Source organism: Leucopleurus acutus (assembly GCF_964270905.1).
Source record: "Leucopleurus acutus genome assembly, chromosome: X".
Classification (NCBI taxonomy): Eukaryota; Metazoa; Chordata; class Mammalia; order Artiodactyla; family Delphinidae; genus Leucopleurus; species Leucopleurus acutus.
This window is the reverse complement of record NC_139148.1, coordinates 40,685,026-40,712,231: the sequence shown is the minus strand read 5'-3', so window position 1 is coordinate 40,712,231 and position 27,206 is coordinate 40,685,026. Positions and strand designations below refer to the sequence as shown.

The 27,206-nt window shown below is 42.1% G+C and overlaps 1 protein-coding gene across 1 annotated transcript in view; it reads left to right on the top strand.

Annotated features, from left to right (window-relative positions):
* The window catches only part of SLC9A7 (solute carrier family 9 member A7), a gene marked incomplete at its 5' end in the record, with an annotated part of 140,646 nt that overhangs the window by 92,246 nt on the left and 21,194 nt on the right, over positions 1 to 27,206 (top strand). The window contains 9 exons of the mRNA XM_082865268.1: positions 3,453 to 3,558; positions 3,891 to 4,043; positions 4,970 to 5,094; positions 6,354 to 6,442; positions 6,535 to 6,648; positions 8,855 to 8,966; positions 11,869 to 12,022; positions 20,079 to 20,138; positions 27,051 to 27,114. Of these exons, the coding sequence (XP_082721394.1) occupies positions 3,453 to 3,558; positions 3,891 to 4,043; positions 4,970 to 5,094; positions 6,354 to 6,442; positions 6,535 to 6,648; positions 8,855 to 8,966; positions 11,869 to 12,022; positions 20,079 to 20,138; positions 27,051 to 27,114 (977 nt within the window). The remainder of the gene's footprint in view (positions 1 to 3,452; positions 3,559 to 3,890; positions 4,044 to 4,969; positions 5,095 to 6,353; positions 6,443 to 6,534; positions 6,649 to 8,854; positions 8,967 to 11,868; positions 12,023 to 20,078; positions 20,139 to 27,050; positions 27,115 to 27,206) is intronic.

Genomic DNA, 27,206 nt, shown 5'->3' with positions numbered 1-27,206 from the left:
CTATAATCTCTTCTAATATTTTCTTGGGTCCTTTCTCTTTCTCTTCTACTTCTGGGACCCCTATAATGCGAATGTTGTTGCGTTTAATGTTGTCCCAGAGGTCACTTAGGCTGTCTTCATTTCTTTTCATTCTTTTGTCTTTATTCTGTTCTGCAGCAGTGAATTCCACCATTCTGTCTTCCGGTCACTTATCCGTTCTTCTGCCTCAGTTATTCCGCTATTGATTCCTTCTAGTGTAGTTTTCATTTCAGTTATTGTGTTGTTCATCTCTGTTTGTTTGTTATTTCATTCTTCTAGGTCTTTGTTAAACATTTCTTGCATCTTCTTGATCTCTGCCTCCATTCTTTTTCTGACGTCCTGGATCATCTTCACTATCATTACTCTGAATTCTTTTTCTGGAAGGTTGCCTATCTCCACTTCATTTAGTTGTTTTTCTGGGGTTTTATCTTCTTCCTTCATCTGGTACATAGCCCTCTGCCTTTTCATCTTGTCTCTCTTTCTGTGAATGTGGTTTTTGTTCCCCAGGCTGCAGGACTGTAGTTCTTCTTGCTTCTGCTGTCTGCCCTCTGGTGGATGAGGCTATCTAAGATGCTTGTGCAAGTTTCCTGATCGGAGGGACTGGTGGTGGGTAGAGCTGGGTGTTGCTCTGGTGGGCAGAGCTCAGTAAATCTTTAATCTGCTTGTCTGCTGATGGCTGGGGCTGGGTTCCCTCCCTGTTGGTTGTTTGTCCTGAGGCAACCCAACACTGGAGCCTACCTGGGCTCTTTGGTGGGGCTAATGGCAGACTCTGGGAGGGTTCACGCCAAGGAGTACTTCCCAGAGCTTCTGCTGCCAGTGTCCTTGTCCTCATGGTGAGCCACAGCCACCCCCCGCCTCTGCAGGAGACCCTCCAACACTAGGAGGTAGGTCTGGTTCAGTCTCCTATGGGGTCACTGCTCCTTCCCCCGGTTTCTGATGTGCACACTACTTTGTGTGTGCCCTCCAAGAGTGGAGTCTCTGTCTCCCCAGTCCTGTCAAAGTCCTGCAATCAAATCCCACTAGCCTTCAAAGTCTTATTCTCTAGGAATTCCTCCTCCCGTTGCTGGACCCCCAGGATGGGAAGCCTGACGTGGGGCTCAGAACCTTCACTCCAGTGGGTGGCCTTCTGTGGTATGTGTTCTCCAGTCTGTGAGTCACCCACCCAGCAGTTATGGGATTTGATTTTACTGTGATTGCGCCCCTTCTATCGTTTCATTGTGGCTTCTCCTTTGTCTTTGGATGTGGGGTATCTTTTTTGGTGAGCTCCAGTGTCTTCCTGTGGATGATTGTCCAACAGCTAGTTGTAATTCTGGTGTTCTCACAAGAGGGAGTGAGAGCACGTCCTTCTACTCTGCCATCTTGGTTCATAATCGAAAATAGCTGATTTTTAAATGTCTATGAAATGTGAAAACTGTGAGAAGTGTAATTATGTATACTCTGTTATAAATGAAGACTTTCATTATTTCGTAATCCTTTATTAAACCTTCACTGTGCCCCGACCCTATGCTGGAGCACAGTGATCAATAAAATAGGGTTTCTATTTCCATGTTCTTTCTTTTATTCGTGGTGGTCATTAACAGACATTTAAAGAGAAATTGATTTTGTTAGCTCTAAACTCAAACTTGAATGACCAGAAATAGGCATTTTGCCCCCATTATGTTTTTTTTATTTTTAATTTAAAAATTTTTAATTATTGTAGTTAATATGTAATGTTACATTAGTTTTAGGTGTACAGCAAAGTATTACGTTATTTTTTTCCAGATTATATTCTTTTTTTTAACATCTTTATTGGAGTATAATTGCTTTACAGTGGTGTGTTAGTTTCTGCTTTATAACAAAGTGAATCAGTTATACATATACATATGTTCCCATATCTCTTCCCTCTTGCGTCTCCGTCCCTCCCACTCTCCCTATCCCACCCCTCTAGGTGGTCACAAAGCACCAAGCTGATCTCCCTGTGCTATGCGGCTGCTTCCCACTAGCTATCTATTTTACGTTTGGTAGTGTATATATGTCCATACCACTCTCTCGCTTTGTCACAGCTTACCCTTCCCCCTCCCCATATCCTCAAGTCCATTCTCTTATATTACAAATTTTTGAATAAACTTTTTGTTGTATCTTTTGGATCTTAAAAGGTGTAAGTCTGGGCCGATGACAAATTACCAGGAAATTGAACCTGCACTTTTATCTTCTAGTTTGGGAGCATGGCAGAGCCAGCTAGCACCAAGTTTACATGCTCTTCAGATCCCCAGCAAGCCCAGGTTTATGATCTTTCCATGTGCGGAGTCCTTTTTCCAATGCTTTACCACTAAGATTTTGAGATTAAAATGGTGCTTATGGGACTTCCCTGATGGCGCAGTGGTTAAGCATCCACCTGCCAATGCAGGGGACATGGGTTCGATCCCTGGTCCGGGAGGATCCCCCATGCCGTGGAGCAACTAAGCCTGTGCGCCACAACTACTGAGCCCGCGCGCTGAGAGCTTGTGCTCCACAACAAGAGAAGCCACCGCAATGAGAAGCCTGCACACCGCAATGAAGAGTAGTCCCAGCTCCCCACAACTAGAGAAAGCCCACACGCAGCAGCAAAGACCCAACACAGCCAAAAGTAAATTAGTTAATTAATTTAAAAAATAAAATGAAAAATAAAATAAAATAAAATAGGGTTTCTTTGCAGCAACATGGATGGACCTAGAGACTATCATACTAAGTGAAGTAAGTCAGAAAGAGAAAGACAAATACCATATGATATCACTTAATTTGGAATCTAAAATATGACGTGAACGAACCTATCTATGAAACAGAAAGAGACTCACAGACATAGAGAACAGACTTGTGGTTGCCAAGGGAGAGGAGGGTGGGGGAGGGATGGAATGGGAGATTTGGATTAGCAGATGCAAACTGTTATATATATCAATAGAATGGATAAACTAGCACAGGGAACTATATTCAGTATCTGTGATAAACCGTAATGGAAAAGAATACGAAAAAGAGTGTGTATGTGTGTGTGTGTGTATTCAGATATCACTTTGCTGTAACCTGAAACTAACACAACTTTGTAAATCAACTATGCTTCAATAAAATAAAAAATAAAATAGGGTTTCTGCCTTCAAAGAGATTTCACCCCACCAGTAGAGCCAAGTCACATTAATTGTGATTATTTTTTACGTTCTGTAATAGAAGTGTTTTCAAAGTGTGATGAGATTACAGTTGAGAGCACAGTGTTATTAGAATCAAGCATCATATCACTCCTCATTAAGATTAGGAAGATTGCCATTTTCATTTCTGCCATAGACAGATGACCCATCTTTGACTCCCTTCCTGTCTCCCAAACCACCCTGTCCCACCAAAGATAAGAATTGCTTCTATGAATTTGTTATCAATGGCTTAAAGTCAGAAACCGAAACTAACTTGTATGCTTTTGTCCCATGTTTTAGTGACTGTCCTGGCGATATTTAATGAACTGCATGCAGATGTGGACCTTTACGCACTTCTGTTTGGAGAAAGTGTCCTAAATGATGCTGTTGCCATTGTACTGTCCTCGTAAGTAACAATATTTCTGCCTGGGAAGAGAGGCTCTGGCTTCCTGAATGCTCTGGGCTAAAATCAGAGGCCCATCTTAAAAGTGTTAAATTTTGAATTGGGTGCTCTTCTAAATGAGGTTTATCGACTTAGTTGATAAAGTTACGTTGCTTTGTCCAGTTGGCAGCGGTTGGAATGCCGATACCATCATAACATGGTGACTGCAGATTAAATTAAATGAATACACCATGAGGAGTGCTCTGCAGAGTGTAGATGCCTATGTTTGTCGATATTTGTAAGTACCATGGTGTAAAACCAGCTTAGTGTTTTTTAACTCTCTCTTTAAACTCCAGGTCTATTGTTGCCTACCAGCCAGCGGGGCTGAACACTCACGCCTTTGATGCTGCTGCCTTTTTTAAGTCAGTTGGCATTTTTCTAGGTATATTTAGTGGCTCTTTTACCATGGGAGCTGTGACTGGTGTTGTGACTGCTCTAATATCCTTTTTGTAGTTTCTGCCCCTGCCTAAGTATGACTATGTGGCATTGCACTTGGGAAAAGAAAGTTCTCAGTTCTTCCTTTCCGAAATGAATCTTAAATTAATTGTTCCACTGGGGGCTGGGGGCTCCTGAAATGTCACCCTTTGGTGAAACATGACAGTCGATGGCCTAGCTAAGAGTTTGAGAAAATGTTTGAGAGTGTAGCTCTTGGCTTAGCTCTGTCCTCACCTTTGTGTTTTCTGTCCTCCCTATAAACCTGTCGGAGATAGGAGCTTGGGGGAAGTGTCAGTTTTTTTGGGGGGTGGGGTGGGGCTGAAAGAGTGGAAGAGCCAGGAGGAGGCTGGGAATCAGGGACCACCTCTCAGGAGGCTGGGAGGGAGCAGGCTGTGAAGTACTTTAGCCGCAGCCTGACTGCTGTTGTCCACTGTTCCAGGCCATATGGGACTAACGTGGCCGTAAGTAGCCAGGGACTATCTGGGGGAATCACAGCAAGGTGGCCTTCCTTAAGCCGAGGACTGCACAATATTGCCTTAAAAACCAACCAACCAACAAACCAACCAACATAAAAGCAAAGTGCAGAATGAGCAGGCAAGCCTTCCACAGGTTAAGATTTAATCATTTTAAGTGTACAATTCAGTGGCCTTAGGTGCATCCACAATGTTGTGTAACCATCCCCGCTATTTCCCGAACCTTCTTCGTCATCCCCAACAGAAAGTGTGTGCCCATTAAACAATATGATCCCTATATCCTCCCCTCTCCCAGCCCTTGGAAACCTCTATTCTACTGGGAAGCCTCATTTTCTTTACTTTCAAATCCAAGCAGCAGCTCTGGGGCCCCAAAGGAAGAGCCGAAGGGAAAGGGTAGCCCTTAGGGAGGGGTCCTGGGCTAAGAGAGTGTGGTTCTCGGTGACCCTGATGCTTGTTGCTGGAGACAGTTCCTTGACAGGAGCTGACGTGACCAAGTTTACCAAGCTGCACTGCTTCCCCCTGCTGGAGACGGCGCTCTTCTTCCTGATGTCGTGGAGCACCTTCCTCTTGGCAGAAGCCTGTGGGTTTACCGGTGGGTTTCCTCTGCCCTTGGCCACCCTTCCCCTCACTGTGGCGGAGGCTGTGGGAGCTTGAGGGGAGCGAAGAATTCTTAAATAGCTGCTGCCCGGAGTTGATAAACCACTCACGGAGTGTCCATATGGAGGACTGCTGAGCAAGGCTGGTGTTCTGCCTTATGAATAATTTAGTTTCCCAGAGCTACATATTTTTTAAAGGATAAGCTTTATTGTTTCAAACTCAGTTACATCTTTGAGTACTCGTTCTAACTATAAGTAGATACTTAGCTGCAAAAGTTACTGAATATATTAACACCTTATTTGTATCCTCCCCTGGATTGCTTCGTTATTTTACAAACAGTAGCAATAACAAGCAAAATATATATCCTTTTAAAGGTAATTTTGCTTTTACTCAGATGAGTGTGAGCACAGTTTTTCCTTGTTTTGTTTTTGGTCTGTTTAATCATTGCTTTTCAATACTGTGTTTTTATGGTGCCCGTTTCATAGATTATTAGTGGGAGTGATCATGTGGTTTTAGTTCCTCACATTCCCTCATTAAAAAAAATAAATCATTGGATTTTTCTATTAGAAAACTCAAGTACAGTTACTATATATACATAATCCAGGTAATTCGGAAGTCCTTTTTATCGTCTTTTCAAAATATTGCAGCATATCTTTATATGCCCCACTTCCTTTAAAACTTGACAATCATCTGTAAATATATAGGCAAAGTCCCAGGTGTGTTAATTGTCTTACACAACAAAATAGTCACCGTTAACCAGAAATCTAGATTATCAGGGCCAGGATAATTGGACTAGTACTCTGGATCCATTTTGTCTGAAGCCCTAGACCATGCAAAAATATAAAGCATTGGTTTGAAATTAAATGCATTCATTCAGTGAACAGAGAGGAATATGACAAAAGTGTGTGATGGGCGCACACTTCACAGTCTCTTTGAGGGAATGAATGCTAAATGCCATGCCATATAGAGATGGCCAATTCAGTAGGAGTTTAGAAGAGGGGAGAGAATGCTCTTAAATCTGGAACAAGAGGTAAATCAGTGGCCTTGTCTTTGAAGGAGGGCAGGGTTGGGAGAAGCAAAGGTTGATATGAGAAGTGTGGGCAGAGGGAGCTTTCAGTAATAGGAAATTTTCAAAAACTTTCAGGAAGTTGGATATGCTGGGCTTGACTACCTTAACTTTTTGTTTCAGGTAGGATTTTTTTCTGCTTCTTTTTTTCCCTCCATTGATTTTTTTTTTTTAAACTCTCTTGCCAGGCGTTGTAGCTGTCCTTTTCTGTGGAATCACACAAGCTCATTACACCTACAACAATCTGTCGGTGGAATCAAGAAGTCGAACGAAGCAGGTGAGGGAGAGGCCTGTGTCCCCACAAGTGACCTGCGAATACAAGGGAGGGGACCCACAGGGTTTACGGCTTCCTTTTCCCTTTTTGTGCAGCTCTTTGAGGTGTTACACTTCCTGGCAGAGAACTTCATCTTCTCCTACATGGGCCTGGCACTGTTTACCTTCCAGAAGCACGTTTTCAGCCCCGTTTTCATCATTGGAGCTTTTGTATCCTTTTTTTGGTTCCCCCATTTTCCACACGGAAAGACGACCACGGCTGCGGAAGCTGTAACAACAATAATTTCTAGTTTGGCGGGGAGGTGACTGAGCCAGCACTGGTTCATGGTATTTTTATGATGAGAAAAAGAAGGCTTAAGTGGTAAATATAAAGCTAAGTGTATTTGATTTCAAGGACCGGTGTTGATTCTAGGGTTGCCCTTTCTGCATTTTCTGTGTAAGGTGGCCTTTCTGTTACACTGGTGATTGGCAGGTGGTAGTTTGTTTTTTAAAGCACCCTTCCTAGCAGAGCTAAAAATCAGCAACCGGTATCAGTCCCCCAAATTGTTTTTTTCTCATCGCCACGTGAATTCCAATCCAGGAGCTTCCCCGTTTGGAAGACCTGAAGGTTCTGTGTCTCTTGCTCTCAGCTGCACGTGGTTGCAAGCAGCCCTTCCTCTCGCCGCCCAGGGCAGCCCACAGGCAGTGTGCACGCTTTCACCCAAGCTTCCGTATGGTGACCCTTTTCTTTAACGCAAAAAAAAAAAAAAAAAAAGAAATGGAGAGGAAGGGCAGATGAAATGGAGAAATACTGGGCTCTTTGATTTAGTCCCATTGTGAGAGCAGTTTTTGGAAGAGAGACACAGTTTTGGGGGTTGGCTCCTCTCAAGTGAGGAGAGATACAAATGCCCAGCAGTACGTGGACAGCTGAGGGCTTTGCTCAGTTGGCCTCAGATCCTTATTGTTTTCATTAAAGTGAACTCTTCTGGGCCTTGGAACTATAGCAGGAGTCCACTATTGCCTTTTCTCAGGTCTCATGGGTATCCTTAGATCTTGGGATGCTGGCCCCCCCAAAAAGGAGTATTTTTCTCTTCTGGGCTTCTCATTTATTGTGCAGGTATAAATGATACTCACCAAGCAGCTAGAGAGCGACAGTGGCCTAATGCCATGCCAGAGTCCTTCCAGTTAGAGTGTTATCGGCTTCAACTGGGGCTCATTTCTTAGATTTACACACTCAACAGACCAAGAGCTAAAGATCCAGCGGATCAGTGTTTTTATTCTTAAGAAAGACCTGGCATGTCATTTTGATTTGCATTCTTAGTGCGGCATCCTGTGAGAGATAGTGAGAGTGCTGCCTTGTTTACAGCGCGGGGGCCTTGTTCAAGGGGGAGCCGGGGCCTCTGTGAATCCTGAAGGCCGCTTCCACTTGCGGACTTATGCGTGGCTCCTGGGATAGAATGTTATAAGCACGACCTCTTTCCTTCTGTGAAAAAGAAAACAAAACAATAGCAAAAAGGGGAAAAAAAGAGAGTGAGAAAAGAAGAAAAGTAGTTAGTATTTTATCCTAGAGAAGGCAGAAGACAGTCCCGCCCTCGCTTCTGTCTGAAACAGCTGCAGCTCCGACTGGTCGAAACGGAAGCTCCCTGTTCCTCTGGCTCCCACAGTGGTTTCCTCCTATGACCAGGGCAGTGTGCATCTCTCTGCTGGGCTCTGTTCTAAACTCAGCAAGTGACGAATGACCGGTTTCCCTGAATTCTTTGGTTTGCACAGTAAGAGTTCCTCTTCCACACTCCTCCGTTTCCATCTCTTACCTCCCCAAAGATATGTTAGCCACTTAGGCAGATAAATCTCCCCAGGGTGATCCTTGTGAGGAATATGAATATGTCTTCATGGTAGGAATACTGTAAGTTTCCCCACCTCTTATTTGTAGTATCTTCCTGGTCATACAAACCCCTGATGTTTACTTCCAACCAAAGCTTACAAGCTCACCCACCAAGCTTTCTCTTTATAGTTTGACTCAGGGGTTAGTAATTTTTTCTTCTTGTGATTTTTTTTCTTCCAATAGAGTCCAGCACGCTGTTTGCTTCTCTTAACTCCCCACCCCAGCCACGGCACCTTAGCTTATTTCTGGACTCATTTTTAGGTAGGTCGGAGACTTGGTCCATATCAGTTTAATCAAATCAAGAAGTTACAACAGTGTGTTTAACAGGCCAAAAATTGTCTCTGTGAGCCAGGAGGTTGGGAAAATTGGCCAGTGGAATCCCACTTGCTGCTGAGACTTGTTTGGTGGGAAATGAGACAGCCTGCCTTCTCTGTGCAACTCTCCTGATCACAGCAAGGTGTCATGGCATTCCTAAAATTCTCTGCTCAGTCACAGGTTGTGTGAAAGTGCTATCCTGGAAACCTGTTGGGCCCTTAACCTCCACCTGGCGGCCAGGTTGCCATCTTCCTGGGAAGAGCTGCACACATCTACCCGCTCTCCTTCTTCCTCAACTTGGGCAGAAGGCACAAGATTGGCTGGAATTTTCAACACATGATGATGTTTTCAGGTAAAAAAAAACTGTAAATAAAATGAGTTTTATTAACTTTCTATGGAGTAAAAGAAATAAAATATACTCACATTAGCAAGATGAACCCCAAACTGGAAGATAACAGCTGTGATAGTTCTGCTTGACTTACACTGTCTCCCAAATGCTTCCTCTTCACTACAAAGCTGAGAAGAGTGGAGAAGCCACTGAGGGGACAAAGGACAATAAAGAAATATGTGGAGATAAAGAAAGGAGAGAGCAATTGGCATGGGTAGATGGTGCAGTGAGAGTGGAAAGCATCCGACTTTATAGACGAGACCCAAGTAAGAGCATCTCTGTAGAGCAGAGGGAGGAGATAGGCAAAAGGCTACCGTGACCCTTAAAGGTGCCTCTGTCCGGGAAGGGGGAGAGGCTGTACAAGAGGCAACGTGAGTAGCAGCCCTTTACTGCCACACAGTAGTTCTTGGAGGCCTCAGAGAGTCATACTGAAATCACACCAGCAGGCACAGCTCAGCAAAGCAGTTGCTTTGTCTAGGCCTTGCTTGCATCTGCACTTAAGTACACAGCCCGCCTTAATGATTTCCTTTCACTCTGACACACATTTGTTGAGCATCCTTGTTCTGTAAGTCACACTTCAAGGTTGTGGAGGATACAGAAACCCACCTCCTTCCAGGAGCTCACAGTCCACTGGGGGGAGACAGGTGTACAAAGAGCTAAGTTTCTCCCAAGAGAGGCTGGTGAATTGCACAAGAGAGGCTAGTGAATTGCACAAAAGACAAGCAGGGCCCAGGGCCATCTTCGCCAAGGGGTAGCCTTCGAACTGGACTTGGATGCAGTGGCATTTCAGGAGGTGGCAGGTTGGAAGGGCAGGAAAGCATTGCTGTGTGTGGCTTTTTCAGGGAAGGGTAGCAGTCTGGTTTAAATGTGAGACACATGGGATAATGCAGAACGAGAGTGAGGTTGGAAAGGGAAATTGCATGTAAACTGGTGCAAGCCTTCAGGTTGCATCTGAATCACCTGTTGGGCCGGTGAATAGCAGATTGCTGGGCCCCACCACCAGAGTGTGATTCTGAGGGTACGGGGTGAGCCCCAAGAATTTGCATCTCTAACATCTCGGCTGCTGCTGCTGCTGCAGCTGGTTTGAGGACCACACTTCAAGAATCATTGCTGGAGTCTAGACCACGGAGAAGCTCCAGTGCTGTGCCAAAGAGTTGGGCTTTTATCCAAGAGCAGCTGGGAAACGTTAGAGGTTTCTGAGGAGGGCAATGACAGACCAGATCGTCCATACATATTAGAAAAATGCCAGTGGAAAGAGAAAGATTAATTGGAGATAGCTCAGTCACCTAGACAAACTTTTAAGTGTGTTCATTATCTTCTGTGCTAAAAGACTGAGAAGTACACAGTGCTGTTTAAAGATATCTCCTATCAAAATTATTTTCTGCTGGGAGAAATCTGGCTTTCAAAAGGAACTCATTCTTCAAGGCTATGAAAGAAATACCTGAGGTTTCACCTTCATATTGCTTACAGTGTTTACCTAATAAAGAAGAATGGAGCGCGCGTTGTCTCTCTCTGGCCCTCAAGTTTTCTTCTTTGAGACAACGTCCATTTAAAGGTTTAAATATTAAGTGGTGTCGTAGCTGGCTGTAGGATGGTCTAGATGTGTGTCAATATTTGACTAGGACAGATTAATAGAGAACATCAACTTTGCTCTATTTTTTAATGTATATTTTACTGAATCACTCTTCTTTAGTGAATTGTTGTGAAGTTCTCAGGTTAATGAAATTGTGAAATTATTGGAAAAGGTGGGAAAATATGTGAAGAAATATAATGAGTATTAATTTTTTCATTCTCATAATATACACACAGTCTTACGCATGGTGAATAGGAATTTATACTAGATAGCTATTAAAGACCATGGATTAAGTCTTTACTATAGAACAAATTAGGAGCATGGTACGGGGAAGGAACAAAAGAGCTTAGAAAGAGAAGCTCTAGAACATAAAAGTGTGGCTGTAGACCAGGGGTCAGCAAATTTGGTTGCTGCCTGTTTTCATCTACCCCATGGGCTAAGAATGGCTTTTACAGATGAATATTTGCAACCTATTTGATGATAGGGGACACTAACTTTGAAACCCAATTAACTGAAATCTCCCACCCCCAGAAGAATTCCATTCTTTTCACTAGTAGACCTGGATTACAATAAATTGAACTCATTATTATAATAATTATTATTACTTCTTATAATTACTTATTATAGTTTTATAACACGGCACTTATATATTATACTTATAGTACTTATCATGCTCTTGGTTTTTGTCAATAAAATTTTGTGGAAATTTGTTTTCTCTCTTTTATGTAAGTACCCACATAACATCCTTGGTTTTTCCTCTTGGCCCACAAAGCCTAAAATATTATCTGACACTTTACAGAAAACTCACCAACTCCTGATATAGATCAGGTTATATTGTTACTTCTCTGCTTGGCTTTGCTCAGGAAATGCTGAGCTGTTTTGTGCATTTCCCATACTCATACCTAGCCTGCTTCTTAAGTTTATAATGACTGTATAGTGCTGGGGTAGTACTTGGATCACAGACTTAGAGAGCTTATATGATTATTTCTTACTTATATTTCTTTTTGGTTCATGTTATTAGCAGGAGAATTATTTCAGTAATAAAAGAGTATTATTCTAAAATGTGCTATACAAAGCAGTGCAGTGTTTTTCTCATTGCATTTGGGCATTTTGCAAAAGAAAACTTCAAATAGGAGGAAATCCTATTCCTTTAAAGTTATTCTCTGTATAAAACAACTCGACTCCTGAAGCATAAGCATATACAATTTATTAGCCCCAGGTGGCAGCAGTGGATTTGAGGACACATTGTTATTTATCCTTATGACAGGACAGCTTCCTCTTTGGTCCCTGCAGGCCTCAGGGGAGCGATGGCATTTGCACTGGCTATTCGAGACACGGCATCCTACGCACGCCAGATGATGTTCACAACCACCCTCCTCATTGTCTTCTTCACCGTCTGGATCATTGGTGGAGGCACGACGCCCATGTTGTCATGGCTTAATATAAGGTTGGTTTGAAACCAAGGCCAGTTTTGTGTCTAACTATGTCACTATTCCTGTTCAGGGGGTGCTACATACAGCTTAGTGCATGGAAGGCTTTTATAGTTTCTTGTTTTGTTTGGGGAAAGATTAAAAATTTAAAAACAGTAAATAAAAATTCAGAGTATTGAATTTTCCACGAGAAAAAAAAATCATTAAACTGTTTGTGGGTACAAAAACACAAGGAATTAGAAACACCTGGACCTTGCTAGCGCCGCGACATTAGGGCAAGAATTCAAAAAGTCTTAAAGCTGCAGGAGAGAGAATAGACCTAGCTGCTGGCAATGTCTGGCATTTCACATTCCTTTGAAATCAAACCTAAGGCCTTGAAAAATAAGCTCATCAGCTGGAAATAAAGGGAGGCCATTAGAGTTTTGTTTTAGGAGGAAACTGTATGCCGCCGTCTCTTCTTGCTTTAGTGCACAGAAGAGGTGACATTTCCTGCATAACCCTCACTTCTTGCAGCCTCATGGACATCCCCGGCCTGTGGTTTTGTAGCTGTGTCAGCATGGAAGGTCATTGACCCAAGTTTGATTTTTTTTAAGAGTATTTCAATTGCAAACTGTGCTTGTGAGCTCCAGCACCTTACAGTAAAGAGGACATTGGAACAGGGGTCAGGAGACCCACAGCCTAACTCTGACCCTGGTTTAAGACAAGCTCCTCATGTCTTTTCGGCCTCTGTATTCCTTCACGTTAAATAAAAGCGTGCTGTCACCTTTTCTCCAGGTCCCTGCAGCTCTAAGTGTGTCCTCTGCGTCATCGAAAGTGCTCTTGCCACTTGCCTCAGTTTCAGATCTGCAAAGGGTGAACATGCTGGAAATGAGAAGACTTGGGTGGCGCATAGATGTGAAGAATTCTCTGAAAAGCCACAAGATGGCAATGTTTTTTTTCTTTCTCTGCTGGCTGTTAGTTTGCTCAGGGCTGACAACTGCGGAGTACACCTAGCTTGAAGGAGGGAGAAACCGACAAGGATCTTGCAGTCATCCTTGGGGTCAGGGAGAAAACTTGGATTTGAGAGAATAGTCTCCCTCTTCTGGAACTTTTATATTGATGGGAGGCAGGGATTCCTGAGCGTGGCCACTGCCGGCTGCACCATTTCTGGGTTAGTGGGTCTCAGCCTCAGATCTGAGTGGGTCTGCAGAACCTGGGCGGGCTTATCAGTAAGAGTCTTACAATAGCTAACGTTTGTGCGCAGTTGTTGGTTGAGATGCCAACACGTACATTAAGATAATCCTCATAGCATTCCTATAAGGAAGCTACTACTATTATTTTCATTTTAGAGCTGAGGAAACTGAGGCACAGAGCAATAACTTGCCCAAGGTCACAAAGCTTTAAGTGGGCAAGCTGGGATTTGAACCCAGGCACACTCTTAGCTACTGTGCTATACTGCCCGAAAGGCTTGCTGTGTTAGGGACCGTTTTCATGTTGTAAAATTCAAGATGATTAAAATTTCAGTTTCCTGGCGTGAATTTCGAGTCATATTAAGGAAAATAATTCATCTGTGGAAGTAGAAATCTGAAGAAGAAAATGTACAGATTTTTGGCTTTAAACTTGAGACATAAGATGGTATCATCTTTGTTCTGTGTAGCAGAATAGAGCAAGAAAGGAGGTTTACCCTGCACAGAGTTGAGAACCTTTGCATTTGGTGACCTCTCTGAGATTACTTCCTGCTGCTATTTATCTGGTTACCCAGTAGGTGCCCTGGATGCTCAGAGCCTGGTTAAATCGTGTTTGTTTTTCAGGCTATTTCATAAGTTCTTTTCTGACCGCCTCCCCCCCCCCCCCCCCCCCCCGCAACACATACAGGACCAAATAACTTTCCACTGAGAGTAGACAGTTGACTTGTGACATTTTGCGCTTCTCATAACCCTTTTCAAAAAATGGACCATTGAAGTAGTCCTACCCAGAGCCGGGAGTGGGGGCTGCTTTCCCTGATGTGTGCAAGCTGTATATGTACACATATAATAATTGGATTGTGAAAATATTAATGGGATGTATATCGCACTTAGAACATAACAGCTAGCACATGGTGAGAGGTCAGGAAATGACTGCGCATGAGGGATCCAGTTTCTCCCATATCCTTGTCAGCATTTGGTGTTGACACTTTTTTATTTTAGTTGTTCTAATAGGTATGTGGGGCTACCTCATTGTGGTCTTAATTTGCATTTCTCATGGCTGATGATGTTGAATATCTCTTCATGTGCTTATTTGCCATTCAAATAAGCAATGGTGAAATATCTGTTCAAGGTTTTTGTCCATTTTCTAATTGGATTATTTGTTTTTTTAATTGAGTTTTGTCAATTCTTTATTTGTTCTAGATACTAGTCTGTTATCAGATATGTGGTTTGCAAATATTTTCTCCTAGTCTGTAGCTTGTCTTTTAACCCTTTTAACAGTCTGTCATAGAGCAGAACTTTTAATTTTAATGAAATGCAACTTACTTATTTTTAACATCATGGTTTTGGTTTTGGTAACACCAGAGGACTCTTCATCAAGCCCTAGGTCCCAAAGATTTTCTTCTGTGTTATCTTCTGAAAGTTTTTTAGTTTTATGCTTTACATTTAAATCTGTGATCCATCTTAAGTTAATTTTTATATTAGACATGAGGTTTAGGTTGAGGTTTTATTTTATTTTTTTTGACTATGGCTATCCAGTTGTTCCAGCACAATTTGTAAGAGAGACTGTCCTTTGAATTACTTTTTCTCCTTTGCCAGAAATCGGTTCGCTGTATGCATTCGGGTCTGTTTCTCTTCTGTTCTGTTGATTTATGTGTCTGTACCTCCACCAGTACCACACTTTTGATAACTATGGTTATATAATAAGCTTGAGCATCAGGCAGAGTGGGTCCTCCCACTTTATTCTTTTTCAAAATTGTCATAGCTCTTCTAATTCCTTTCTATATACATTTTAAAATAAGCTTGACTACATCTTAAAAAAAAACTTGTGCTGGGATTTTCATAGGAATTGTGTTAAACCTGTATATCAATTTGGGGAGAATTGACATCTTTACCTCATTCAGTCTTCCAATCCATGAAAATGGCACGTTTCTCCATTTATTTATGTCTTCTTTGATTTCTTTTAGCAGTATTTTATAGTTTTCAGCATAGAATGCCTGTGTATGTTAGAGTTACGTCTTGAGTATTTCTTCTTCGTTTTGAGCTATTTTAAATGTTATTCTATCTTCAGTTTCACTTTCTGTGTGTTCATTGCCAGGATATAGAAATAAGGCTGGTTTTTGTAGGTTGACCTTGTATCCTGACACCTTGCCAATTTCACTTATTAGTTCTAGGAGAGTTTGTTTTTGTTTTTATAAATTCTTTGGGACTTTCTGTGTAGACCATCAGATCATTTGCAAATAGAGACAGTTTCATTTTTTCCTTTCCAACCAGTGTGCTATTTCCTTCTCTTAACTTATTGCTCTGGCTAGGACCATCAGTACTATGTTAAATAAGAGTGATGTGAGCAGACATCCTTGCTTTGTTCCCGATCTTAAAGGGGAAAGCATTCAGTCTTTCGCCAGTAAGTGTGATATTAGCTGTAGGGTTTTTGTAGATGTTCATCATCAAGTTGAGGAAGTTCCCATCTATTGCTAGTTTTCTGAGAGTTTTATCATGAACAGATGTTGAATTTTATCAGATGCTTTTCTGTATCAATTGATATGATCATATGATTTTTCTTGTTTAGCCTGTTAATATGATAGGTTACATTGAGTAATTTTCAAATACGGAACCACCCTTGCTTGTTAAACCCCACTTGGTTGTGGTGTATAAATAAATGTTTTACATACTGCTGAATTCTATTAACTAATCTGTTGTTAAGGATTTGGGATACCGGTCTGTAGTGTTCTTTTTTCATACTGCCTTTGATTTGGTATCAGGGTAATCTGGCCTCTCAAAATGAGTTGGGACATGTTTCCTACTCTTCTGTTTTCTGGAAGAGGTTATTTAGAATTGGTGTTAATTCTTCCTGAAGGTTTTATGGAATCCTCCAGTGAAACCGACTGGTCCTGGAGTCTTCTTTTCCAGGAGTTTTATTATATAAATTATGAAGCCAGTTTCTTTAACAGCTATATCTCATATTGGTGAGTTGTGGCAGTTTGTGAAATTGGTCATTTTCATCTAATTGTCATGTTTATGTTGTTCATAGCGTAACCTTATTATTGTTTTTATGTCTGTGAGATCTGTAGTGATATCCCATGTTTCATTCATGACACAGTATTGGTAATTTGAATCTTCTCTCTTTTTTTTCTTTCACTCTTACTAGAGGTTTGTCAATTTTAATGATCTTTTCAAAAAACTAGCTTTTTATTTCATTGATTTTCTGTATTGTTTCTCTGTTTTCAATTTCAATCTGCTTCTATATTAGTTCCTTCTTTCTGTCCAACTCTACCCAGATAGTGTAATGAAGCAAAGTGTGCCATTGGTGAAAAATACATATGGTGTCAGTTCATTGCGTTTTTTTCAGATGTGTATAAATAGTGATATGTTAGAGGTAGAAACTGACATTTACGGAGATTACATTAAAAGAAATTCCCTCAGAAATAAGGTAATGAGACTGATTGGTTTTTGTGGCTTGGGCTTATGGTGTTACTTAATGGCCACGGATCATTTATGTGGACCAGGTTCTTATTCTAAAATGATTCGGAAACCCCCTGAAGTTCAGTGTGGTGTTTTAACATCTGTGACCTCAGTAAGATCAGTACCTAGTTGTTTCTTACTTCTGCAGGCTGCTGACAGAGGTCCTGATCAGCTGCTAAGTGGCTGCCCAGAAGTCAGAAGCCCAGGGTAGGACTTGGAGTTCCTCCATAAATAATTAGGAGTTAGCTATGACTTTTTTTTTTTTTTTTTTTTTTTTTTTGCGGTACGCAGGCCTCTCACTGTTGTGGCCTCTCCCGTCGCAGAGCACAGGCTCCGGACGCGCGGGCTCAGTGGCCATGGCTCACAGGCCCAGCCGCTCAGCGGCATGTGGGATCTTCCCGGACCGGGGCACGAACCTGTGTCCCCTGCATCGGCAGGCGGACTCTCAACCACTGCGCCACCAGGGAAGCCCAGCTATGACTTTTAACCATGGCTAATTTCTAGTCTGTGTATAATATAAAATGAATATAACCACAAATCCAAAGCCAGGTCACTGCTTTCCAGAAATCCAACTTATCTTTTTAAATTGAAATTTTGTGATTGCTATTTTGTCTTTTTATTATTTCTTTAACCATTAAAAAAACTGAAATATAGTTAATTTATTACAATGTTGTGTTAGTTTCAGGAGTACAGCAAAGTGATTCACCATCCATGTTGCTGCACATGTCATTATTTCATTCTTTTTCATGGCTGAGTAATATTGCATCTCGTGTGTGTGTGTGTGTGTGTGTGTGTGTGTGTGGTGTGTTCGTATATCACATCTTCTTTATCCATTCCTCTGTTGGTGGACATTTAGGTTGCTTCCATGTCTTGGCTATTGTAAATAGTGCTGCAATGAACATTGGGGTGCATGTGTATTTTTTTGTTTTGTTTTGTTTTTTGGCCACACCACACGGCTTGTGGGATCTCAGTTTCCCAACCAGGGATTGAACCGGGGTCACAGCAGTGAAAGCCCGGAATCCTAACCACGGGGGCTACCAGGGAACTCCCGCATGTATCTTTTCGAATTATAGTTTTCTCCTGATATATGCCCAGGAGTGGGATTGCTAGATCATACGGTAATTCTACTTTTAGTTTTTAAGGAACTTCCATACTGTTCTCCATAGTGGCTGCACCAATTTACATTCCCACCAACAGTGGAGGAGGGTTCCCTTTTCTCCACACCCTCTCCAGCTTTTATTATTTGTAGACTTTTTAATGATGGCCATTCTGACTGGCATGAGGTAATACCTCATTGTAGTTTTGATTTGCATTTCTCTAATAATTAGTGATGTTGAGCATGTGATTGCTATTTTAAAACATAATGGCAAAATGCTCAAATTGCTTTCTGGTAATATACAAACTTCAAATTGCCTTCTGGTAATATACAAACTACATACTATTTTTCTTAGTCTCTTGAGCAAGTTGTTGTTATTCACAAAGGTTGTAATTTTGGCAACTTGAAAAAACCATCAGATGCGCAGATTCAGCAGATGAGCAGATTCAGCAGATGAGCCTCATCTATGTCCTGAGCACATTTTGGTGGCATGGTGGCTGTCCTCTTGGAAGGCCCAGCTTCAAATGACACACCAATGAAGTGGTGGTGATTGTGGAGGGTTAATGGCATACACCCAGGCAGCCAAATGAACAGGATAACCTTCATACTCCAGAGTGCAGCAATACAATCACTCAAGGACAAGTAAGGTCACTCTGCTAGGTATAATCCTGTCACATTGAGAGTTTAAGATAAAGCTCTTTAAAGATAAATTAAGGAATAAAGGCAGGGAGGAGCCCTGAGATCTTTATGTAATAGCATTTGTTACTGGATATTTTAAAAGAATTTAAAGACGCCACCTTGTAGTCAAAGGCAATATCCTGTAAGGGGTAGAGCTAGGGCTCTGGGATCTAACAGCTTCAGTTGCAATCTTGGTTCCATCATTTTCTACCTTTGTGACCTTGGGCAACTTATTTAACCTCTCTTGCTCTCAGTTTCCTGTCTGGGTAAATGGGGATGACAACAGTGTGAAGATAAAATGTGATACCAAATAAACATGATAAAGAATTCTGCCATTAAATGTACCATCTGGCACATGGAAAGCATTTAGTGTATTTTAGCTATGACATTATCATTGCTAATCATAACCTTAATACTGCCGCTATTACTATTATTATTACTAGTGAATCTTACGTTAATGGAATCCAGCTTGCTTTTCTGGAATTTGTTACAATTTTTCAATACTGTAGTCTGGTTTAAGTCACATTCTGAACATATACCTAATTAAAAGTACCACCTTAAGAAGCATCATGTTCTCACTTGCTTTTTTCAGGGCATATTAGTAGCATGAGTATTTGGGCATTATCTAGCGCAGTGTTTCTCAACCTTTTTTTTCCATCACTGCCCCTCTGAATAAGAGCCTTTAAAAATGTTCTTTTTATCTACCTCTTCCACTGAAATTTTAATACCACAGATCTATGTATCTGTTTATGTACTATGGTGCTTTAGAGGGCTACAAACCACTGTAATATCTAAAAAAATTTTTTGTCCCATAAGAACCGATTTTCATGCCCCTGGGGTCTATATCACCCCCCACTGAGAATGCAGGACTTAAGAGTAGAGGTTCTCGGCTATGGGCAGTTTTGCCCTCTCGGGACATTTGGCAATGTCAGGAGACATTTTTGGTTGCTCCAGCTGGAGCGGGGTGCTACTGGTGGTATATTGCAGGTAGAGGCCAGGGCCCAAAATGTCAGTCAGTAGTGCTGAGGTTGTGAAACCCTGCTCTTAGTATGATGGTGTAATTCAAATTGTAGTCTGAATAACCCAGCAGTTATTAAGGGAGGTGAAAACAGACCGTGTCAACTCTTGAAGCCATAAGGTAAAGAGAATAGCAGAAGTTGGGTTCCTGACCTTCGGGTACAACCCATGGACAGTGTGATTACTTGTCTAGAAAAAAAGGCCATTTTATCTTCTGTTTTTGCTGTTTTCAGTGATACAGTGTTCTTTCTGTCAAATATGTGTAAAACTGCGTGTAAACACTTCAAATATATGTTTAATAACAACTTTCTGTTTTCTAGTTTTTGTATGGATGTGTCTTGCTTTATAAAACAGATGAATTCCTGAAAAATTGTATGAAGTCATTTTCTATGAGTTGCATTTATTACTCTGATTTCATTACGTTATATTTTGAGAGGCTTGTCTTCATTCCTAATCAATCCTCATTTGACGTGGCTGCTAACATTGTTGCTTTTGATGTAAGTTTAGCAGCCTCTCTGGGTTTTAGAGAACAGGGGGACAGTTTAAGAGGGGGTGCGGATTTTATTCTTTGATGGACGTGGTCCAGGTCATGTGCCCAGAGCTCCTAGTTCCCCTGTTGTCCCCGTCACACTCACGTTCCCTTCTTCTGCTGCCCAGAGTTGGCGTCGAGGAGCCCTCCGAAGAGGACCAGAATGAACACCGCTGGCAGTACTTCAGGTGACACAGGGCGTCCTCAGAAACAAATTAACTGGGCCTGGCTTTTCTCCTCTTTCTAACTTGAGATGTTTCTCTTTATGCTGTTTGTCTCTTTCTTCCTTCCCCGTGTGTGCCAACCGTCTGCCCCTTTTCGAAAAGGGGCAGGAGGTCCGGTTAATCATTATTCTGCCCTCCTCTGGGCTGATCAATGTGTTGGTGTTCTTGAGAGTCTGTCCCCCCTCGCCCCATTATGGACAGTGTGTGGCACCAAAGCTGGAGTTGGCGAGTCTCGCCGTGTACAGCTGAGCTTAGTGTTAAGAGCAGCCCATTTTCAGAGCCACAAATGCTTTCCCCACAAAATTCTGCTTGTGATCTAGTAAACAAGGCTTTTAAGTCATAAAGAGAACTCGAATTTTGTATTTCAGCCATGACTGGGGTATGGTTTATACCATTTTAATTAAGCACCAATGCCGTTTTACTTTTTAAGTATGAATTTGTGTACTTGTACCTTATCATGGTGAATCAGAAGATACAAAACACAGATTTTTCTTTAAATCAGAAGATAATGAAAGACTCTTCTAATGCAATTTGTTTCTCAGTGTCCATCCAAGTTTATCATTTGATTATGCCTAAGAGTGGTGATTTGGGGCTATCAGAGTAAAGACTTTAGTGTTTCTTCTTTCCTTTCCATATCTTTAACTGGCATACTTTCTTCCTGATCTGATTCTGGGTGCTGGTAGATAAATCAGACACAAAACAGGCTTGAACTCTGTTCTTCTCTCGTTGTGAAAGTGTTTTACTCTCTGAGGACAGTGGTAAAAGCAGCAGTACCTGTCATGGGGCATGAATCTTGGGATATTGCCAGGCCCCAATGTAAACTATAATGACATGCATACAGTTAATTGAAGCATGTAAGTTCCCTGGATTCACACTTTTTTCTCCTGCTTAAAATACACACACTCACACACACACACACACACACACACACACACACACACACAAATTCATTTTCAGAGACCTGACTGTAACTACCAGTTAAGTAGCAGGGGAAATCCTTTCCTTTGAAATATCCAACCTTCAAGAAGGAAGGTCCCTCAGTCAAAGTGCAAGTTATTACACTTGGGACATGAGAGAATTCTGATAATGATCTGTTTGTTGTTCAAGGTTTTATGTGAACATGTATGTCTCATATTCCCCAAATAATTTAGGACCTCAGCCATTCCAATTAAAAAGTAAAAACCTGTTGATTAAATCTAGCTTCTAAAATTTCTGAGATTTCATGGCATTTTATATGGTGGTTAATCAGAATGTACATACTATATCAAAAGGGAAATGATTCATTTTTTGTATTCATTCCAGAATGAGCACATCAGTGTGATAGCTTTATTTTCTCATTTGGTATGGGATTACCACATTTGTCTTATTCTTAATGAAAGTAAGGATAATTCAGTTCATTCTGGAAGAAAAGACTGTTGTATGTGCTTAGATGAGCTCAACCCTGATGTATCAGGGGAGTGCTAAAATATGATGTAATGAAACAGCACAGAAGTTTTAGATTTATATGGTAGCCTAGATCAAAAGCGTTATAACAGGTCAGGAGGGAAATATATATTGTGGACAGTTTCCTGAAACCAGGAATTTCAGAAAGTTAACGAACCCTAAGTCTTCTGAAGCACTGTACTTAAAATACTGTACCTGGTATTTCTTGCTGCCCAGCACACCACCACACACCCTGCCCCAAGGGTGAGGCCCTTTGTAGGGGTCCATTATCATCCTTGCGAATTGGTCCAAGAGACCCTCAACTCTGCCAGAAAAGTAATCATTCAATTGTCCTGAAGTAAACAGCCTTGAATGGGGAAAGAAATCGCAGAACACGGTCTGTGTCGCAAGTCCCCTGGTCTGTTTTCTTTTGGCATTTAAAACCCAGTAGCAAGCTGGGAAGCAGGTTTACTTTCTCCTATTCAGCACTTATGTCAGTAGCAGGGACCTCCGAGACCCTCCAAGGGGCCCTCCCAAGTTACTCTGGGTAGGCCTGTGCTCAGAACTGCAGGTTTCCAGGGGATGTGCACAACCAGCTCTGAGGATGGCTGTCTTGGTTGGAATTTAGTTAACCATATGTTTCAGTTAACTAGCATTTTTCTCCTTGCCCTTCACTTTTAGGAGGAAAACCTCAACAGAATATTCTGAGATTTATCTGGGATTAAAAAACCCGTGTAATTACTAGACTGTATCTACCTATTTACCTATTATAGCACCCTATGTCCATGAATCTTCACAATTTGTGATTTTTCAGACCCTGGAGTAATATGAGGATCCCGAATCATCATTATTAGTAAATTAGATTAAATTATAGAGACAGGAAATTGTACTCACGTATTTGTGAAACATTTTCACCAAAGATATAATTAAATATTGTTTTTAAGTTGTGAAAAATTTTAAATCTGTAAAAGAAGCTGAAAGAATGGAGCAATGAATATCCAAGTTCTAACCTGGATGTGCCAATTGTTAACATTTTGTCATACATTTTTGCGTCATTTTCTCTTTCTCTCTCTCTCTCTCTCTCAACCATTTCTGAGTACCTCAGAGTATGTTTTAAACATCATGACTTTCTACCCCTAAATACTTCAGCATGTATCCCCTAGGAATCTAGTCTTCTACATAATCACAGTATATTTATCACACCTGAGAAAGCAACATGAATTTTATACACACACACAGGATCCAGGATCCAATCAAAGTTTCCTTTGGCTGTCATCTTTTTTTAAATTCAGGCCCGTGGTGGCTCCATGCCCCTCCCCCCGCTCCTTGCCACTGTGTGCTCTGACTGACCTGGTTGTCACCTCTGTAGTCTCTTTTTTCTTTTTTTTAATTAATTTATTTTTGGTTGCCTTGGGTCTTCGTTGCTCATTGCGGTGGCATCTCTTGTTGCGGAGCACAGGCTCTAGGCGCTCAGGCTCAGCAGCTGTGGCTCACAGGTTCTAGAGCGCAGGCTCGGTGGTTGTGGCACGTGGGCTTAGTTGCTCCGCGGCATGTGGGATCTTCCAGGACCAGGGCTCGAACCCGTGTCCCCTGCATTGGCAGGCGGACTCTTAACCTCTGTGCCACCAGGGAAGCCCCTTTAGTCTCTTTTAATCTAGAACAATCCTCCCCTCCTCCTTTTTGTCTCTTATGACATTGAGGGTTGTTTTTTTTTTAAGGAGTCAGGATTTTCAAGATAATTGTCTTGCATAATGCCCTACAAAGTGGATTTTTAAAATTTGTTTTCCTTTTGAGTAGAGATAGATAATCATTTTGGGGGGGGCAAAAATAATGTAAAAGTGATGTTATACTTTCTTGTTGCATCATATCAGGTGGTGCATGTTGTCAGGCTGTCCTTTTATTAGTGATGTTAAATTTGATCACTTTAGACGCCAGGTCTCTCCATAAAAGCACTGTTTTCCCTTTGTAACTAAAAAGTTACCTGTAGAGTGATCCTTTAACATCATATGAATAGTCAGATTCCCAACAACCTTTTACCCACTGGTAAAATTGTCTCAGAACAATTATTACACTGTGAGGGGCAAGTGGTGATTTTCTAATCCTGTCATTCCTTTCATGTTTATGACAAGTATCTGTATAGAAGAGCTTTCAGCAGGTTTTCAATCTTATTTTCTATAGGAGGAAGTGAGAAATCTCTCCATTGTCTAAGTAATCAGTTCAAGCAAATTTTTACTTAATATGTGTGGGACTACAGAGTTGCGTCTCCACAGGATCCCAGCAGGAATCTTGGGTATTATCACTGAGAAGGCAGAAGGAAGCAGACAGTTGTCATTTTTTTTGGCAGAGAAAAAAGTGATGCTAGAGAGACATGGCTGGAATTAGTACTTTCTAGAATCTGCACTGTGCAGTTTGGTAGCCACTAGACACATGTGGCTGTTTAAATTTAAATTAACTAAAATGAAATAAAACTTAAAATGCAGTTCCTCAGTCATATTAACTACATTTCAAGTGCACAGTGGCCACATGTGGCTGGTGGCTACCACATTGGACAGTGCAGATCTAGAATACTGCCATCACTGTGGAAAGTTCTGTTGGATGATGTGCATCTAGAATCATCCTCAAGTTCCCCCAAGCAAAATGTCGAACCAGTTCGGGATGAGGTTAGGGTGGCCCTGATTTTGTGAGTTTATCAGGTTATTCCAGTGTTTCGTACTCCATTGTTTGAATTCTGGCCTGGCCATGTGGGCCGAGGATAATAGATGAATTCCTCTTATGTTTCCAGGACTTGAATGAAAATAGTCAAAACCTAGTCTTTATAAGCAGTTCTTGTTAAACAGAGTTTATTTTAATTCTTGTTAAACAATTTTTTTTTCTCCTAGCAGAGGTTAGTTGAAAGAATAGAGGGGGCTAGACTTCATTTGGAAGCTTTTATTATGTTTGGCTTTATTTTCTTCATTGTAGGACAAGGCACACTTAAGCCTTTTCTCTTACCCATAGGGTTCCTATTTCACCTAGGCTGATAAAATCCATATGTTTTATCTTTACTGCCTGGAAGCCACTTACAAAGGCAATACACCTGTTTCAAAATTCACAGTAGAGAAAGGAGAGACTGTCCGTGGCAGGTATGAGCTGCTGTGCTCTTCGCCATCCTGCCCGCCATGCCCTTCAGATCACATCATCTCGTTGCTCCTGCCCCACAATAGCCTCTCTGTGGTTAGGCAGAAGGCTGCTGTGTCACCAGGCTTTCCGGTAGGCTGTCTGGGAGACAGACTGGTAACCAGTGCTCTGCCCCTCTCTCTGAGGCTTTACTGGGGAGCTCATCTATGCAAATTAGTCTGCCATGAAGTGGCTCCATGCGGCTGTAGAATCCACAGAACAAGACCTAATGTTGGATTCCTATAGCTGTTGGTCTTACAGATCTGACACCATATAGAGGACATTTCTCTATGGAACATACATTAGAGACTCTCAAATCAGGTGAGAGTTAAAGATGAACAGCTAGGAATTCAGTGTGACCTCTCCTCTACCACTTCAGTATGTTAGACACTTTGGAAGAACTGAGGCTCTCGTGTGACCTCTGTGGGTAGTCCTGGGACCCCAGAATATTTCATTTCCAAAAAAATCTCTGTGAGGTTTGTTGCTCAAAAGTTCCTGGATAGGGGCTTCCCTGGTGGCGCAGTGGTTGAGAGTCCGCCTGCTGTTGCAGGGGACGCGGGTTTGTGCCCCGGTCCGGGAAGGTCCCACGTGCCGTGGAGCGGCTGGACCCATGAGCCATGGCCGCTGAGCCTGCGCGTCCGGAGACTGTGCTCCGCAACGGGAGAGGCCACAACAGTGAGAGGCCCGCGTACCGCAAAAAAAAAAAAAAAAAAAAGTCCCTGGATAATGTCCAGCTATGAGATCAAGCCTCCAGGCCTCAGAAACTCCTGCCAGAAATTGACCTCTAGACACAGCAAAGTCAATCTAATTCACTACAAAGATTCCATCAAACCTCAGGCCTGTGGGGAGGAAATCTGGTGCCAGGTACGCTATAGGTTTTAACAGAGTGCTCAGAACAGGGCCTGGCTTGGTAGGCACTCAGTAAATATTTGCTGAATGCATGAATTCATCTCGTGGTTTTTAAACTTTGCCTTCAGCAAAATATGGTGTGACTGTTCCCTTTCCTTCTGTATCTCCTCACCCCCATCCAGGGGGCACGCACCTTGGCTTAGTGCTCGGCAAGCCTGGAGTAAAACAGAGGAGGCTGCCAGTATGTCTGCGTTGTCTTCTGTTCTTCCTTTCCATTAGTCTCTTTTCTCAAGATACATCCTGGGCATCACAGGTGGAGAAGCGGGAGGGAGAGGAGGAAAAATAAGGCACACGTGGGGCTTTGCACATCCACTGTCTGCTCATCGGAGTCAGCGCCCTGGTGCCAGACAGCAAGTAACACACGTGGTCAAGGCCATTCAGCACCTCTCTTCAAGCTCAAATCAGACCTGCTGAAAGCTGTGTTTTCTATTTGGCTTTTATGATCCCAGCCACTCTTTGCAATATTGGAGGGAACAAGGAAAGTAGAGAATTTTCCTGGCATCTTTGTCTCCTCCTCCGCTGCCCCATGTTATCCGTGTCATCAGTGCCACAGTTCTCTGCCTTACAATGAGGAAGGTTCAAGGATAAAGAATTAACAGATACATAGGGCAACGGTTGGTATGTTGCTAAGCCAAGTCAGCTTACCCTAGTGCTTTCATGGATTTCGTTATAAGTGGATTGTGCCACCTTGCCTTTTCTTTCTGTCTTCAGTTGCTGATCTCAAACGTGTTCTCAGGTCATCTGTACTGCAGGGGGATGCGGGGCCACCAGGATAGAAAGTTAATGATATGCATGCTGAAATATTTAGGGGGAGTGTATGGATGTCTGCAACTTTATTTGAATTCATCCAAAAAATAAGGTGGATGATAGAGAGAGGGCTAGGTATGTAATAAAGAAAATACAGCAAAATGTTAATGGTAGAATCTGGGTGAGGGGTATACAGGTATTCACTCTAAATTCTTTCAAAACTTACCTGGATATATGAAAAATTCCATAACAAAAGGTTAGGAAATAAAAGCAGGTCAGAGGGGAGTAAGGAAGCAGCAGAGAGGAAGAGGCCTGGGACGGCAGGACCCCACCTTTTGCTACCTGGGGCCATCTGGTGCAGGAGGGCAGGCGGACAGTTTGCCCGCTGCTGCCGTTCTCCAGAGGTCTTGCTTAAGGTGTCAGCACACAGGTTGATTGCCCGGCCTACCCCTGGGATCTGATGTGGTGTATGACCTCTTTCGCACGACTTTTGCATGACAGCCTTTCCCTTCTTTTAGCTAACCACTCCTTCCACCTTGGGAAGATGGTCAGCCTCTTGGCTACTTTGAGCCAGCCTGGCCGCTATGGTCCAAGCTAATACTCTCTGTTTTTCTCCTTGTCTTTCTCTCTGATGACTTATAGAGTTGGTGTTGATCCAGATCAAGACCCACCACCCAACAATGACAGCTTCCAAGTCTTACAAGGGGTAAGTCACAAGAGATGCTTCTTCCCAGGGAGGTGTTATTAAAAATAGCTAAAATTTATTGAACGTTTACTACACGCCAAGCAGTTTATGTG